The sequence below is a fragment of the Mustela nivalis genome (genome assembly GCF_964662115.1).
Source record: "Mustela nivalis genome assembly, chromosome: 4".
NCBI classification, from domain to species: domain Eukaryota; kingdom Metazoa; phylum Chordata; class Mammalia; order Carnivora; family Mustelidae; genus Mustela; species Mustela nivalis.
Window position 1 is genome coordinate 145,039,682 of NC_139023.1, and position 18,512 is coordinate 145,058,193.

The 18,512-nt window shown below is 44.2% G+C and overlaps 2 protein-coding genes across 11 annotated transcripts in view; one reads left to right on the forward strand and one right to left on the reverse strand.

Moving 5' to 3' along the window:
* Positions 1–18,512, forward strand: part of ZNF827 (zinc finger protein 827) — a 168,404-nt gene that overhangs the window by 134,584 nt on the left and 15,308 nt on the right. For all 10 annotated transcript variants that reach the window (XR_014311049.1, XM_082728252.1, XM_082728246.1 and 7 more), the window contains exons 9-11: positions 14,696–14,833; positions 16,334–16,505; positions 17,793–17,959. Coding sequence is in view for 9 of the 10 variants with exons in the window: in XM_082728252.1 (XP_082584378.1) it covers positions 14,696–14,833; positions 16,334–16,505; positions 17,793–17,959 (477 nt within the window). In the remaining variant the exon portion in view is untranslated. The remainder of the gene's footprint in view (positions 1–14,695; positions 14,834–16,333; positions 16,506–17,792; positions 17,960–18,512) is intronic.
* LOC309863450 (uncharacterized protein C4orf51) overlaps positions 1–18,512 on the reverse strand; it is a 95,855-nt gene that overhangs the window by 10,870 nt on the left and 66,473 nt on the right. The gene's annotated exons all lie outside the window — the stretch shown is intronic.

Sequence of the window (18,512 nt, forward strand, 5' to 3'; positions counted from 1 at the left end):
AAACGTGCCTAATGCCCCGCACACATGAGCCTGACCAACTCGTGATTCAGCACTTCCACAGTCTGTGCCTTAGGACAAAAGTGGGTTAGAAGGGCTTACTTAGGATTATCATGGTGCCTTAGTAATGCGGTGGTATTATCTATAAGTGATGCAGTGAAGGAAGAAGAAGCAGACGCCGTCACTACCCATAAGGAGCTGATAGTTACTGACATCACGTGGCAGGCACACATGTGTGGTTAACAGCCCTAGTCTAGGTATCATGGTTTGCCATTTGAGTTAAACCTTCACTTTGGAAGAACAGGTGTGCCTCTCTGTTTGAAAACCTTCCCTTTGGAAACTCACTTTTTATCCAGGATTACCTGCCAGGCAAGTATTTGCAGTTTGGTGTTATTCAGTGCCCTGTTCTCCCAAGGATGTTGTTTCTTAACAGTAGAAATAACTCAGTGGATTTGATCTTGATAAGTAAAGAGCTTTTCCATTGGCCTTTACAGTGTCGGGTATGTGTGTGCTTTTTAAATGAGAAATGGGGATATCTCTACGAGTTTCACCTGACATTATCTCCTGTAAGATTAGAATGTGACCACATTTTCAGCTCCGAACACACCAACAGGACCTTGAGGCAAATTCATACGCTGAAAAAACAGCCATACGCTGTTCATCAGAATGTGGCAGCGTTCCAATTCGAGGAGCATTTGTGAGTCCCCATATTAATATTAAATGCAAGAATCTTTGTTCATGCAATGTTAAGGTTACAAATGTGCACATGCCAAAAGTGGGGAATAGCATAAAATAAGATTCTCATGGTGACATCTGTTCTCCACTATAGTACATGTTCTTTAATACGGTGTTCAGTTTGGAGAATGATTAGTTATGCAAAGCCTTCGGTCTGTGGTGTGATTAAGAACCTGAACTTGAGCATGTGGGGAAGCAGGGGGGAGGAGGGCACTACGCTAAGACGGGTTCACTGACAGTCAGGATTTTACTAAATGATGTTAGGCAATTAGCTGACCCACACCTCAGGCTTTCTTGAAACTAGAAGGAATAAGGTGCCTTCTTTTTAGTTCTCCCTAGTTCACAGAAGGTGAGGCAGAGATTCTGCCGAGGGCAAGTCTCCAAAGAATGTTGAACTTTCATCATCAAAGTTAATGGTACTGGCTTTCTGTTATGGGGTGGGAAAAGGTACCACAGAGATGCGGACTTCTCCGTTTTGTCTATTTGCCTGTGATTTATTTGAATTTACATCTGTCATGCATCAATGCATATGTTCCCTCCTTTGCCTATAATTAGTGAAATCTTAACCAAATCAACAAATATGTATTGTCTATTATATTTAAGATCTGTGTAAAGATAGAGGAGAAGTAAAGATGACCAAATCAGAATATGTAAGTAAAGTACACAAATAGCACCTACAGGACATATACCATATACAGGACACACAGCTGGAAAGTATTACATTTTCAATACAGTGGAAGGAAGTGCCACTGTTTGTACAAATCTGTTATTTGATTTTTTAATAGTTTGATTTGTAGCTGAAATATTACAGTTGATATTTTTGTATTTAATTTATTTGATTTCCATTCAATTTTCAAACTAAATGGAAGATACTTTTTTCTTTTTAGATTTTTCCTTTTGCTGAACTACTTTGGAGTTGTATCATTGAGTATCATCTGTTTCTTCACATATTTTCAGGCCAATAGATATTTACATGTTTGGTTTATGAGCCAAAAATCCATTTTTTATTCTTTCAATCCTGAAATGATTGAATAAAGTGGCTCAGATTTTCCATTTATTTCTGTTTATAATGATAATGCCCTAACTCTCATATACAAGTTCAATTCTTCACACCCCTTGTCAATAGGGTATCAGTTTAGAATAGGATTAAATTGACGTTAAGCCTTCCATAGTGTATTCGACAGGGACATTTGTGTTCAAGGCAGCTGATAAGACTGTGTTTTCTTCTGGGACCATAGAATGCAGTGACACTTGCCACCTAGGAGAGAGAAAAATGAAACACATGACCATGGCCTCTGTAGGACCTGGTCCAAATCAAGGTCATCAGCCTATGAAAATCTCCAGGCCAGCCACTGTCAGCCTTTTTCTACTTTGATACTGAGACTAAAGATGCTTCACAAAAAGGAGTGACACACCCCGTGGACACACCCAGAGGGTTACTGTAGGGTAAGGGAAGCCAGAGATGACACACACACTCCTCTAGGTTGAGTATCCTGGGTTCAGATCCTGGCTCTACCTCTGAGCAGCTCTGTGAGAAAAGGCCGATTCCTTAATGGTTCTGAGCTTTGATTTCTCTCTTCTATAAAATATAGATAATAATGAGACCAATATTTTTTTTTAAGATTTTATTTATTTATTTGACAGACAGAGATCACAAGTAGGCAGAGAGGCAGGCAGAGAGAGAGAGAGAGGAGGAAGCAGGCTTCCTGCTGAGCAGAGAGCCCGTTGCGGGACCCGATCCCAGGACCCTGAGATCATGACCTGAGCCGAAGGCAGCGGCTTAACCCACTGAGCCACCCAGGCGCCCCTAATGAGACCAATCTTAATGCATTGTTGTGAAGATTAAATGAAATAATGCAAGCAAAGGACTTAGCCTTAGCAGCATGCCTGGAACAAAGTAAGTGCTAAGTAGACCTTAGCCAGAGATATTCGAACTATTAACAATGATACTATTATGGAGATGGCCTGATATATATTTGTTTTAAAAATAAAATATTTGCCAACTGTATTACTTGTTATTCTTAGTAACAAATTACCAGGGCTGCCAATCACTATGGCATACTTTCATAGGAAAATACTAACAATCCTTTCCCTTCTCTCCTACCTAACTAATAAGGTATTTCCTGATCCTGTCTATGATCCCTAGTGGGGGGGATAAAATCATTAAATAAACCAACAAACAGAAATCTCTACCATATGAAAACACATAACTCTGTTTAATCTAATAGATAGCATTTCTGGGTCAAGAAGAAAAATATTCATGATCAATGTTGCCTAAAGATGTTAAAGCTGACATCAACTAACATAAATTTTATAAGGTGCTAAAGCCCAAGGTCAAGAGAAAGGCAAAATAAAAGAGTCATATTTTCTGTTAATACAGAATTGAATAGATTAGGAGCAGAGAGAGAAGACTGAAAATTTGAAACTGGATGTAGTCACACAAGAATATTGCAGTGTCTGGGAGCTGATAAGGGCTTTAAGAAAATTTAGAAATCTTTAAAGGAATGGATGATATGATCAAGACTTGTCCGTAAGAAAAGAGGACTAGAATAATTGAGAATGCCAGTGGGTTCCAATCTTAGTGAAGAGAAGTGCAGAATCCCTAGAGGCTTACTTGAATACTGTTTGGAGATGGCTGTGACTTGAATTTTAAAGGAAATATACTAAATATTTTTAAAGTACTCTAGAGGTGTGATGCAGAGCACATCATGTAATTTTAGGAGTATGTGGACGTTAAAATCTTCATCCCTTAAGATGTATTTTCAGAAGTCCGAATTTTCATATATCTTAACATATTCTGCTGTTTTCCTTTAGTTTTTTCAGCCCCACATCTATTCAATAAGTACATATTAAGCACCTCGTTCAACACCAAACAAGAGAAAAATGGTCCCTCTTTTTGTCCAATTCTGTTTGCCCAGACGATGATAATGTCTTTTTCCCAAGATGTCCTGATATGGCCCCATACTTTCTAATAATTTGTAGGAGGAAACTCAGAGTTAAAAATTTGCCATCATCTAATACTCGGTGGGTTAGCTCCACATTTGAGTGCCTGTTTTTTCCTTCCCTGGGAAAAAGTTGGAAGAATAGTTATTATAGGGTCTTATTCTGAGGCAAGTGAATGCTGACCTAAAAGGAATTTGGTAAGTAAAATTTACATAATAGGTGCTTGGAGTTTTGATATGCAGCAAACCACCAGTAGTCAAGAACCAGGAAGGAACAGGAGGAGGTGGGCAAGGGAAATGAGGAGGAAGCTCTGAGTCCTCCAATCTGTCCATTTAGGTCCTGGGGGAAGCTTTTGGGTTGCCCAATAAAGCCCTCTTTAAATGTATGCGATCGCAGATGCTTGTTCTTGATGGTTGGTGAATACAGGAAAATGTAAAGTAGAACAAATCAAAGCTGCAGCAGATTTGTCTCTGATAAAAGAAACCAGAATGCTTGCATTTACTTCTTTGATCTTACGGTAAAGAATAGTATAATGTAATGAATGGTCAAGGATATGGGCTTTGGAAACAGACAGACTTGGGTTTGCAATAGGCTGTCCCTTGCTACCTGGGTTACCTTGAATTCATTGCTCAACCTCCCTAAGTCGCTACTTCTTCTTCTTCCTCTTCTTTTTTTTTTTTTTTTTTTTTTTTTTTTTGTAGAATGGGGTTGATAATATCAGTAACCAATGCATAATGCTGTTATAAGTTTCAATATAATATGTGTAAACTGCATAATGCAGTAGTTCACACAATGGTAAATCTGCCATAAACGTAGGCTATTGTGTTAGTTATGCATTATCTCATTGATATACCTTTTATAAACTCTGATACTGTTTTGCCTAACGGAGATAAACTGCCAGAATGGGGTGAAACTAGGTATACAGCCTTTATCTGTTACAGTTATGTTCAGCTTACCCACAGTGACTTAATCAAATGAGCATCTGTATTTGCTTGTTTTTTTTTCCCTCACATAATAAGGAATTCAGAAGTAGAGAGGCGAGGGCTGGAGGCAACTGTTTGAGTCCCAGCCTCCTCCTAATGTTCTGCTCTACCAGTCCTTATTAGATGGTTTTCATCTTCATGGCTAAAAGAGGTCTGCTCTCCCTCCATACATCTAAGGAAAAAGAGCCCAGGGTGAATGGCCTTTTTACAAGACTGTCATTTTTTTTCAGGGAGTGGGGGAATGTCGGAGACTCTCTCCGCAGGAACTCCTACCTATGTCTCATTTGCTCAAACTGTGTTTCATGGCTAGCACCTCTCTGCAGTGGAGGCTGGGAAGGCATGTTTTTAATTGGGCACCAAACCTCCTCAAAAATACAATAATTGTAGCTCTGTTATATATCACGTAAGCAATCAGCAGTATCTGTTACAAAGCCACAAGTAGGACATAGCTCTCAGGCCTAATGGTTTTCTAACGAAGATTTATAAATGTCCTCAACATTGGGACGTTCTGAGACATCTGCTGAGACTTTAAGTCCTACTACTGTCAGGGTGGCTCATGGGTTAAAGCCTCTGCCTTCGGCTCGGGTCATGATCCCAGAGTCCTGGGATCAAGCCCCACGTCGGGCTCTCTGCTCCGCGGGGAGCCTGCTTCCCCCTCTCTCTCTGCCTGCCTCTCTGCCTACTTGTGATCTCTGTCTGTCAAATAAATAAATAAAATCTTAAAAAAAAAAAAAAAGAAAAAAGAAAAAGAAGAGAGATGATCACTGATATATGTATTTGGCAAGATAATAACCAAAGTCCGTTAGATGTGACTCCTGAATCAATATTGTCAGTTTGCTTTTACACTGTAACATAGAATCAGTTTGCCATTTAGTTCAACAATCATGATCTTGGTGATGTGACTGTCTCACTTGTTCAGTAAGCACTTGTTGAGGCCTCTGATCTTGGAAATATGAGTGAGGGGAAAATGTGGGAGAAACATCCAAATTCCCAATAGATTTTTTTTTTTTTTTTAAGGTTAAGTTAGGCAGATGTGACAGAGTCTTGCAGTGATGCTCCATGTTTGGATGCGTAGAGAAGTTTCTGGAAATTCTCAAGTTCTATGTGATCAGCCTCACTGGACTTAGGGGTACCAAGTCCTAGCTGTTTTTGATTGCCAGAGGATTTGAGGTTCAGTTTTCTTCTATTGATTTAAAATGCCCTGCACCCCCCCTCCCAAAAAAAAAAAAAAAAAAAAAAACAGATGTAGGAAGCATTTATGATTCTTATTCTTTACCAGCTTAAGAGATTACCGGCCAACCAGTAAGAATTTCGTTGAGGCTAACTGTTGCCTAGTACTAAGCAAAAAATGTCGTCCAACTTTTCTGTTGATCCCAGGATGTTTACTAAGAACCAGTTTCACAAACCATTCTATAGACTTTGGTATTGATTTCTCAAGGCTGAAAGGAGCCTGAATGAGAGTGTGGGGCAATTGTTTAAGTTCTTTGGGTTTTAGTTCCTTAAATGTAAGAAGAGGACTTTGGAGAAGAGGATCTTTAAGGTTCTTCCATGACATAAGGTTTGGGGCAGGATGGAGCCTTCATAACTGTGGAAGTCTTGATTCTGGTTCTCAACCTTGATTCTGATAAAAGTTGTGGGGTTCCCTGGAGTGGTAGAGGACCTGGAATTTATGCCTTGGTTTCTTCCTCATGGAAATATAAGAGTTGGATTTGAAGGAATCTGAGCCCTCTACTTGATCTAATGTTCTATTGAGTAGAGTTTGGTAGAACTCCCTCCCAAATTCTACCAGCTGCATTTATTCCTTGGAAAGTTTTGGGGAAATGCTTGACGGGTTTCATCTTCCCAGGGCCTGTGTGTGGACTCTCCCTAATTGGGGTAAGCAGTAAGGTTTGAGATTCAGAAGATCAACTGAGAACTCTTGTGCCTGAGAAGCACCACCCAGTGTTTTTAATTGGTCACAGACTGACCAAAACGATCAGTAGTTCTGCTGTCCTGTCTGTTTGTTGAGCTGACATCTTGACCAGCAGAAAATCCCACACTTTGGGAGAGTGTTTGAAACGGTCCTTAAAGGGGATTTGGTTACACCAAGACCTGCAGAGAGGTGACCCTAGGGAACCTAATAGATCTGGTACGACCTGCCAAGTTACCCTAAGTTGAAGTGACCTTTAAGAAGGGGGGGGAGATTAAGGCTAGAGAAGAACTGCAGACACTAGAGCAGAGATGTCAACTCCCCAAGAGTCCTTCACCACAGCTGACTCCTCAATTCACAAGCAGCCCTCAGAAGGCAGCAGAGCTCATGAAACCACAGGATGGAGCCCACAGGGCCAGGATCTATCCAGAGAATCACCTATCAGGATTCTGCCTCTAAATACACAGGATTTCAGAATTTCACTTGAGATCAGCCTTGAAACTCAAGGCTTGACAATGAAAGAAAGAAATGATCAAAATACCATCTGTCATAATGGAAAATGCAGGCGGCCCCAGAGCCTCTTCCTCTTGCAGCAGCCAATGCAGATTTAGTCAATCTGGACAGTTCTTTATGCGTTGAGGTCACATTTTGGCCAATCTTTTGCTTACAGTTTTAAGCAAATAAAGCCTTCTCCTCTCCGCCTTTCTGTTGCCAAAGTCAGGTTGCGAGATGGTTCTTTGAGAAGATTGTTTTGGCAGGAGGTACAGAGATCTTCTCATACAGCAAAACACACCAACAAAGCAAACAGTTTAGTCGGGGACTAAATGGTGTTCGAATGGAAAAGAATCAAACTCAAGTCCTTTCCTTTGCCCTGTTTGTTCTTGTTCTTTTTTTTGTATGGTTTGCAGGGGGTGGCAGGGTGGTGGGGGTGGGTTGTTTGGTTTTCTTACCAAAAATGTTCCCCAAGTATCAGTGAAAGGCCCAAGGGAATTTTCGTCAGGAATAACTAGTTTACCTCAGACAGAAATGGCTTTTAGGATTTTCCCATCTGATCTTCCTCTTGTTCCTTCTTTATTCTGACTCTCGACATACTACAGTTTCTAACTTCTCTGTGGCTGGAAATATTCTAGGCTGACACTTTTAAGAAAAATGGAAAGAAATCCTAGTGTCTGTGAATTGTTGCTAAATCTGCACATGTCCACTTGTAACCAAGAATATTAAACTCAGAGCCAAAGAACAGGAGGAGAAGAAAAATCCCTTCCTTGTTTGTTGTAGACTTTGGCATTGATCCCATAAGGCTTGGAGGAGCTTCAGTGAGCCCGTGGGTCTGAAGTCTCTGCTCTCCCAGAGTCATGAGCCGGGTTACCTGGGGTAATTCATTTCTCTAGGCCTCAGTTTCCTTAGAAGTAAAAAGAAAACATTGAAGGAGAAGATCCTTAAGGTTTCTCCCTGAACTTGGGGTAGGATGGAGCCTTCCTTGCTATGAAAACCTTGATTCTGGTATTTAACTTTTTTTTTAAATTCTTTTATTTTTATTTATTTATTTGACAGAGAGAGATCACAAGTAAGCAGAGAGGCAGGCAAAGAGAGAGAGGGGGGGAAGCAGGCTCCCCGCTGAGCAGAGAACCCGATATGGGTCTCGATCCCAGGATGCTGGGATCGTGACCTGAGCTGAAGGCAGAGGCTTTAACCCACTGAGCCACACCCAGGCACCCCTCTGATACTTAACTTTGTACAAGTTGTGTGGTGCCCTGGGGTGGGAGAGGGCTTGGAATTTATGCCTTGGTTTCTTCCTCATGGAAACGAAAGGGATGGATTTGAAACAATCTGAGTTCTGTACTTGATCTAATGTTCCTTTGAGTCTGTCAGACCCCCTCCCAGATTCTAGCAGCTGGATTTATTTCATGGAAGTTTTTCAAGAAACACTTGCTCAGGTTTATCGTCCCAGGATCCGCGCGTGAAATGAAACATGTCCCCTTAGATCACTAGGTCATAAGAGGCACGGTATACCAAACCGGTTGTTAGACCTCATCATTATGAATAAATCCCACAAACGGGAAGAGCGGAGACCCTCGTATTGGGACTGCTAAGATGGTGACTCTCCTTCCACTCGGCTCTTGTTTTTCTAGCTGTACCATGGGGATAAAAATGCTTGCTCCTATATGCGTTATTTACTTCAGGTAAAACAGGAACCGGTTTAAGAAAGAGGGAAAGTCCCAAATGACATTCAAGACAAAAGCCACAGGTGGGGAGTTAGAGGGGAAAACAACTGATCAGATAAAACTGAATAGTCAGGAATTTGGGGGAAAAATTAATGGATATCCAAGGAATGAGAGCCTAAGACGATGAAGATAAATAAAATGCTTTGTAGGAGACAAAATCCTGGGAGACTCTCTATAAAAAAGATACCATTAGAGGAGGATTTTGCTATAAAAGAAATGAAGAAAATCTTTATTCACAGCTACTTAAGATAATGAAACAAATGCTAAGGGATATGGGAATAAAGATGAAAAAGAGCAAAATGTTTTAAAATAATACCATATTCCAAACTGTTTCATGACGATGAACACTTTAAAAGCGGTAACTAGTATGTGGAATTTTCTGCTAAATGTTATATTTCAGTAAAAAGTTTCATACAGCAGGGGTGCCTGGGTGGCTCAGTGGGTTAAGTCTCTGCCTTCGGCTCAGGTCATGATCTCAGGGTCCTGGGATCGAGCCCGCTTCAATCTCTCTGCTCAGCGGGGAGCCTGCTTCCCCCGCTCTCTCTGCCTGTCTCTCTGCCTGCTTGTGATCTCCCTCTCTGTCAAATAAATAAATTCTTAAAAAAAAAAAAAAGTCTTATAAAGCAAATTCCTTATGAATCTAAAAGAGACTAAGTTTTTTGTTTTCGTTTTTTTAAAGATTTTATTTATTTATTTGACAGACAGAGATCACAAGTAGGCAGAGAGGCAGGCAGAGGGAGAGGAGGAAGCAGGCTCCCCATTAAGAAGAGAGCCCAATGCGGGGCTCGATCCCAGGACCCTGGGATCATGACTCGAGCCTAAGGCAGAGGCTTTAACCCACTGAGCCACCCAAGCACCCCTTGTTTTTTTTTCTTAGCAGAACAGAAGAAGGTAATTGAGGTGGAAATGAGCTCAGCTAGCTGTGTGCTTGTTGCTCTAACAATGAATGTGAAGAGTTCTTCATAGGGTGCTGGGATTCTGGGTTAACCAATCAACAAGCCCACCAGCAAGTTTGTCTTAAAAAAAGATAATCTTCTGGCTTGTTGTTATTGGGAGGAAGTAAGGCTATAGAACCTTTGGGGTATGGCTCAGACTCACAGATATGTTCCTTAAATCACAGTTCTTGGGTTAAGGTTAAAACGCCTATTCAAAAGGCAGATAGCCTTATTTTCACCCTGAATTGGCCTTAAAACTTAAGAAACGCTATCTCCAGGCCTCAGTCTTACCCACTATAAAAGAAGAACAGTGTTTATCCCCTGCCTCACTGAGATGCTGTCATTCAGTCATTCATATAGTCAACATAGCCACATTACACCCGTGTTACATATCAGGCACTGTGCTAATAATGACGACGCAGAAGTCAATCACGTCCAGCCCCATCTGCTCCAGGGGGAGGGGAGCCCGAGAACGCATTTATGGAGCGCCCCTGCCTGTTGGACTCGCTGGCTGCTGTGCATGAAAACGATAGATGTAATACAGAAGATATGTCAGCAAATAACAGGGAAGGTGGTGCAAGGAACGCATTCACAAAAGTGCTTTGGGACTTTTATGGAAATAAAAGGGGAAGGGAAGTGAGTTATTCTGCCTGGGGAACTCGGGAAGGCTTTACCGAGATGATGAAATCTGGACAGGACTGGTTGTACAGAAGTGCGGGGTACAACTGATTCACAAACTACTGAGGGCCTCAGAGTGACTGATGTGTTTTCCAAAAGGGCAAGCGACTCTCTGCTGAGCGTTTGGGGGTTGGGGGTGAAGTGGGGAGCTGAAGGTGCGCGGTGGTTGTAGAAGGATTATGACCCTCTTCAGGAGGCATTCAAAGGAGCCTGGCCCGGAGTGGCCATTGGAATACAGGACAAGATACATCCACTCTGTGCCTCCAAAAGACCATTCTGGAACCAGTGAGGCGGGCTACTGGTGTGGAGAGGGGCTGTTCGGGAGGCTTTACTAGCAACCATGGTGAGAGGTGATGACTCCATTCAGGCAGAATTGAGATCCCAGAAAGATCGTTGAGATCTTTTGTTTGTTCGTTTCCAAAGTTTTTTAAAAATCAAATAATAGAAAAACTTTACATAAAAATATGTCAATCTTAGCTTCCACAATGTTGTGCGCACACACACACACCACACACCCATCGGAACATGAACTCTTTTTGTGAAACTTGTGGCCTGTGATCACGGTGAGAGCCAGACCAACTCAGGTCCCAGGGTCCCAGGACACGATGGAGCTGGGTGTCTGTGTCTTAGGAATCAAGATACTCACTGGGGCTGTCCCCACAGGTGTCTCCCGGATGTAGGGTTACATTCACAGATACTAATGCAGGCCTATGAATCAATTTTTATAAATATTTCTTTATCAATAGGCTCACAATGTAAATATCATAAAATATTTTTTTTTAAGATTTTTTTTTTATTTATCTGACAGAGATCACAAGTAGGCAGAGAGGCAAGCAGAGAGAGAGGAGGAAGCAGGCTCCCTGCGGAGCAGGGAGTCAGATATGGGGCTCAGTCCCAGGACCCTGGGATCATGACCTGAGCCAAAGGCAGATGACCAACCAGTTGAGCCACCCAGGCGCCCCAGCATAGTGAAATATTTCTGGTAATGGTCGATCATCAAGAACAAGAGACGGAATGTGCTGGCTGTTCTGGCTTGCCCTTCCAGAGCCTAGGACTGGCCGTAGTTGACAATTCTCAGGGGTAATGGGGGCCAATCCTGCTTCGGAAAGGCAAACCACACACATTCCCAAGCGTGTCCGTGCTGGGTGCCCATCCATCCCATTCAGATCTCCACCTAGAACCAGACTGATAGCTTTTGGGGACTGACTGGATATGGCAAAAGAGAGGGAGGGAGGGATCCAAAAAGATTCTGCAGCTTTTCAAGTGGTATTTGAGGGGCCCTGTTTTCAGGACACGTGGAGGAATGGCCCGTTACCCGGTGCTTGTTTTGTCAAAATAACGCCCCCCTTAGCACCACCTACTGATCCCTGGAGCCTCACCTCGCTACAATTTCCGAGTCTGTTGTGGGCCCACTGCAAACGGGCTGTGGTTCCTTGTTCCTGCCTCTGAAGTGAAAACGGGTGGCTGCTAGAAATGGAGACAGCAGGCCGGCGGCAGAGGAGCTGGCAGAGGAGCCGGTGTAGACAAGGTTTGGGCCCCAGCACTGGTCTGGTCCTCATGCCTCTAGCCGCTTCACCGTGTCTGGACGGTGTTCTTCCTGCTTTAGTTACAGCAAATATCCATAGTTTTAATAGTTTTCTAAGGCTTGTAGAGGGAATTGGCGTTCTTATGATGCTTCAGCTTCTTAAGTGTGTAACTAATACTTGAAAGAATTATTAGGAGACTACTTTACTTTTAATTGCATCAACATGTTTGGTATGTGACCCAATTAATTCATTCTAGTTGTGAATGTTATTGGAAGACCCTGTGCCCTCTTGACTTCTCCTTATGATTATGACTGGTGCCCTCCTTTGAAGCACCATTTTGATTACACACTTAAAAGGAACCACTAAAGTACCCTCTCATCGCTGCGTGGCTGAATGGCCACTGCTTGCTTGGGTTCAAGGACAGTCATCTAAGAGTGGATCTGGTGTCCTCAACAGCTCAGTGGCCAGGACCTCCCCCCCCCCCACCATTCTGCCCCTTCCTGCCCTCCCCACCACCACCAGGGTTTTAGTCACATGGTCCTGCTTTCGTAAAACTGGCTGTTCTCCCTGAGACCCAAAGAGCTGTGTTTTAACAAACAAAGATAAATCAATAAATGGGCCTTATCAGTGTTGGGATTGCAGGCAGGTGCCTCAGAGCAAACAGGATTGCGACCCCCCCCCCACTCCCGCCCCATCCTCCTCCCCCCCACACACACACACTTGTATTGGTTTCTGCTCATCCTTAGATTACACTGTCTGGCAAATCTGCATTCAAACAAAAACTGATCCCGCCCACTCACCCAAACACAGGTGGAAGTCTGTATCTGGGAAGCAGTTTTGTTTGTTTTTTTAAGATTTTATTTATTTATTTGACAGAGAGAAAGATCGCAAGTAGGCAGAGAGAAAGGGGGAAGCAGGCTCCCTGCTGAGCAGAAAGCCCAATGTGGGGCTCGATCCCAGGACCCTGAGATCATGACCTGAGCCGAAAACAGAGGCTTAACCCGCTGAGCCACCCAGGCGCCCCAGGAAGCAGTTTTAACTACATTGTGGGAAATAAGTTTCCTCTGCTGAGGTCTCTGTCCGGTGGTCTGAGCATTTGCATCCACGTGGATCTTATGAAGAGTTCTTTCTGCCATTTAATTATCACCACTTGGCATCGGGTTCTATAAAGCAACATCTAGTGCGCTTTAAGAAGGTCCACGATCATTTACCGAGGTTAAGGACAAGCTGTCAACTCAGTAAATTGTCTTGTTGTTCAAAGCAAGACCTTCAGAGGCCTCTTAGTGGCCCAGACAAGGGTCCTCATCAACATGTCCTTTCACTCCTTTTTGATACTCTCTCTGTCACCCATCTCCCTGCATCACTGTAAAAGTTACGTTTGTGCAGCCCATTACAGTTCCTTGAGAAGAAATACAGCTGAGAAAATCAGAGGGAATCCTGTGGATGATGATGGGAAAATAAGAACTGTTATTTAAGGGAACAAAAGGATGTATTAATGTCCACACATCTCAGTCGTGGCTGTGAGTTATGTACAGGTCATCCATGGCACTCATCACTTTCCCTAATAGAATGAGACCTCTGGGGAAACTTTGGTCATGCCCTCCTGCCTTATGGAGTTTTATGTGGAGTAGTGTCTGTGTCCACTGAGGTTGTACCACAGACAGGCTGGCTTATAGTAACAGTGGAAATCTATTTTTCTCAGTTCTGGAGACCAGAAGTCCAAAGTCAGGGTGTCAGTATAGTTAAGTAAGGGCCCTTACCCAGGTCCCAGACTGCCTACTGCTAGCTGTGTCTCTACGTGGCAAAAGGAGTAAGAGTTCTTGGATGGCGGGGGGGGGGGGGATCCTCCTTTTTAAGAGCACTAAGCCCATTCATGAGACTCACCCGCACCACCCACCCATGTCAGCCCTGGGGGGGATTGGGCATTAGGGTCTCACATATGAATGGGGCAGGGGGAGAGGGGGCAGGGAACATCTGTAGCAAGTAGGATGCAGCTGTCATCACCAAGTCTATGAGGTTAGGTTCCCCATGAAGGATTTGGCACAACCCAGAACGTAGGGCAAAACTTTTCTTCATAAGGGTGCCTGGGTGGCTCAGTGGATTAAGCCTCTGCCTTCGTCTCAGGTCATGATCTCAGGGTCCTGGGATCGAGCCCCACATCGGGCTCTCTGCTCAGTAGGGAGCCTGCTCCCCCCCCTCTCTCTGCCTGCCTCTCTGCCTACTTTTGATCTCTGTCAAGTAAATAAATAAAATCTTAAAAAAAAAAAACAAAAACTTTTCTTCATAAAGGACAGTGGAAGTATATTTCCTTCACGGGATCCAACTATTTGTTTTCCTGTCAGAATCCGATGAGGCGCTCTTTATTGGCCATCCGGTGGCAAGAGTGCGCATATCTGGGGTTTTAACAAGCCACGCAGCCATTCGCCCACTGAGCGAGTGTTGAGTACCGACTCCATGCTGCGCTCAGTGCTAAACCGAGCGGCCAGCCTACTAGAGGCCTTGGTTGGCTCACCTTTAGTGACAGAGAGAGAGAACACTGGAGACTTGTCTTGAATTGGAATCCATTTGCCACCACAACTCTCGAGAACATCCTTCTTGGAAACCGGAAATGAACACGAAGACCAGAGATTACTGGAACTTACTGGCACTTACCAGGCACATTCTTCAGAAGGAAGCCTTTGTTAAAGTCCTGATGAATGTTGACGAAAATAAAATTTGTTCACGATGTCTTGTTTACCCCTGATGATGCTTTGCTCTTTTGGCCCAGACACAGAAAAGATAGTACTAGAGGCAGGAAATGGATTGCCATCCTGGAAATTCAATGACCAGCTTTTCCCGTGTGATGTGTGTGGGAAAGTGTTCGGCCGACAGCAGACGTTGTCTCGACATCTCTCACTGCACACAGGTGAGTCAGGAACTCACGCGGATGCCTTCCGCACTCTGAGTCACCGGCTTCTCTCTTCTCGGGAGGTTGAGTTACTCTAAGAGAGTTTTAACAGGAAGTGGTGGAAATGTTTCTATCCCGACCTTTCAAACCACGTTATCTGGCACGTTCAAAGGCGACCCTGGAAAAGGTTTTTATTTGTATTGAAAGGAGGATTGATGAGGAAAGAGAGACACGTAGGTGTATCCAGGTAAAATTCTGGAACTCTAAGAAACATACCACTCTCATCTTCAGGGTGCAGGGGCCGGGGCTGCACCCCATCTCATTGGTTTCATCCTGGCGTGGTAAATGGGAGCAGCAGAGGGACAGAGCAGCTGGTGGGAAACAGTTGCTATCTTTACCTTCACGTAATAGTAGAGAAATGTGCTTGATTCTGCGTGTTGCAAAAGGGAAGGCAACCAAATTAGGAAAGGATAAAGGAAGAATAAATAGTAACTTAATTAATGCAACAAAAATCAGTTCCTTCTCCCCCGGGAGAAAGAACTGTACTTTATCTGCACTGTGGGGCTCCATCCTGAACCCCGCCAAGCCCCAGGCCACCAGCTCTTCAAATGTGGGGGACCATCTACGGTAAGAATGATGATGCCTTACATTTTGTTGAAGGAAAACCTCATTCCTCATTCTTCGCTGTGAAGTAGATAAGAATGGTATTTTGTAAAGCCAAGCTCAGTAATACAGAGGAAGAATCAGGGATAGAAAATGCAGTTGCTCTTTGCTTTTTCTGCCACCTTTGGCCACCTTTATCTGCACCACTGAAAGCAAAGCCTGCTCCTTTTACTAGAATTTGCTTGATGAATCAAATGAATTCAGAATGCCACTCTGCAAAGAGTTCTGAAACATTGTCAGTTTTATGAGAGGGTTATCATTAAGAAATTAGTTGCAATTTTTAATTTTATTTACATAAAGTGAAAATTTCCCATTCAATTATTTCCCACGAGTCATTTTTCCCCCCTTTGATTTCATTAGTTTTTGATGTCTTGGCTGACCTAGGCCTGGAGCTTAGGGAAAATGATGGGGCTTCTCTTAACACCAGACCCAGGAAGGCTGTGTGTTCCATTACCCAGCTAAGCACCCACCCTCAGCTGACACTTGGAAAGCATGTGCGCGCACACACATGCACACACACACACACACACAATATTCTTTTAGCCCCCGTGGGCCTCCTCTGTCGGGAAGAGGAACCTGTGGGTGTCTAGGAAAAAGCAGATGGTCCAGTTGCCTTGGGACCTGACTTAATCTTTGATGGCACTCGTAAATACAACAGTGACCTGCTGGATAAAGACTTTTAGATACTTAGAATACCTTGGGGTTCTCCTGGTCCCCATTTGAAGTGAGATCTGAGCCCTCCTTTCCTGGAGAGCTTTAAGTGGTCGCTTGCAAGGTGTTGGGTATTCATTTTTAAGAGCAGTTTGGGTTTTTCCTGTCGCTTCCCCCTCCCCCTCTTTTCCCCCTCCCCCGCAGAGGAAAGAAAATACAAATGCCACTTGTGCCCCTATGCTGCTAAGTGCCGGGCAAACCTGAACCAGCACCTGACTGTGCACTCGGTGAAGCTGGTGAGCACGGACACGGAGGACATCGTCAGCGCTGTCACCTCTGAAGGCAGTGATGGGAAGAAGCACCCTTATTATTACAGGTGAGGGGTGAATGGAACGGTGCCCAGCTTTCTCGAACACTTCCCGCCCAGGTGCTAGGGCATGTGTGATGAGATGCCTCTTCTCAGTCATGGTGCGAACATTCGTTTTAACGTTGGCTTTGCTTAGACTGAATCCAGAAGCTGTGCTGACTCCTCTCTTGGCCTGGGTGGCCCTCGTAGAATTAATTGAAAGGGAAATGGTCTTGGAGGTGGCTCTCTCGGGTGGAGCTCTGGAGAGTGACAGGGGTCCGGGGGTTATTAGCTTTTTGGTTTGTGCAGCTGGGAAGTTTCCACCTTTGTAAGAGCACCTTGCTGCTACCTGAGAATTGTCCTACGGAGAAAAAGAGTAGGAAAAATAAATCTGAAAACTGGGGAAATCGCCCTGAAAGCATTGCATATTTTCCCTTGGGCTTACTGTTTTCAGTACCTGGAATTTTGTGTTTCCCTTCCACATTCAACCATGAATCCATATTTGATTTGGTTGCCATAAAATTCCCAGGGTCAGCATCTTGCCCAAGGGGCAGACTGCACAGATTGGTGGAAACTTGCTTTTGCGAGAAATGTCTCCATGGATGGGTGGCTTCTATCAGGAACTGTCCCAGACCAGACTTGGTCCTGTCTGTGGTGCCATCCGAGGAGCCCTGTGTGCCTTCAATGGCTCCACGGAGGGTTTCCAGAGCCAGAGAGAAGCTCACTGGGTGTGCTGGGTGCCCCGAACTCACCAGTGTGCCAGCACCACTCATACCTTGGCAAAGCTGCCCCACATCTGTTTGCCCAAAGGAACCTGTAAGGTGAGGTGTGGCATCTGGAATCTGTAATTTTTAATTAACTTTATGATGATTTAGCATCGTTATGGCATGGATGGAATTGTGGCCTTATGCCGGCACTTAATCCATTTGGCGCGGTGACCACTGCAGAGGCATCCCGAAAGCCGAAGAATTTTTTCTTTTCTTTTCTTTTTTTTAAGATTTTTATTTTATTTATTTGACAAACAGAAATCACAAGTAGACAGAGAAGCAGGCAGTGAGACAGAGGGAAACAGGCTCCCTGCTGAGCAGAGAGCCCAATGTGGGGCTCAATCCCAAGACCCTGAGATCATGACCTGAGCCAAAGGCAGAGGCTTAACCCACTGAGCCACCCAGGTGCCCCCCGAAGAATTTTCTAATGCAAAACCTTTTGGTGGGAGAGAATACATGTGTATAAGAGTTTGGTTTTCTGAGTGGACCGCAGAGCATCACTCTTCTCTCTCCGTTTTTTTTTTTTCTTTTTTGTCGTCCCCTCATATAGTTGTCACGTGTGTGGATTTGAGACCGAGCTCAATGTCCAGTTTGTCAGCCACATGTCACTCCACGTGGACAAGGAGCAATGGATGTTTTCCATCTGCTGCACAGCCTGTGACTTTGTCACCATGGAGGAAGCAGAGATCAAGGCTCACATTGGCACCAAGCACACAGGTGACCATTGCTGTCGGTCTCTCTCTCCTCCATCCTCCCAACCACCCCAGAGTGCTTTCCCACCTGGCAGGCGTGTCCTCCTCGCCAGGCAACACAACCTCTCATTCCTCTGAGGGAAGGACTTGCCCAGGGTTCGCCTCATTTAAGGCTCTAGCTGTTCTGGTTAGCGTGTTCCTTTTCACAATGTTGACACTCACTTCACCATGCAATTATCCTCTCACAAGTGACGGCTACAGACGACACCAGGGTGGAGTCGTTAAGTGAGAATGAGGAGGAGCCTCTCCACTCCCCCCTCCACTTCCCCCATTTGGTGGTGCTTACAGATTACAAGTCGATGTTCCTAACTGCCAGCCCTAGGGGTTGGGTCAGCCCCTCACGTCATTGGTACTTGAAGGATTTGGGGAAGGGGAGTTTCCCAGATAGTTGTGCTGACCACGTGCTCAGCCCAGAAGGAGCTCTGCGTGCATTAACCAGCCGCCTTGGCTCCGTGGTGCCAATAGCAATAAAAGCTTGCTTTTGTTATACATTGAGCAGCTATGACTTGGAGGTCTAC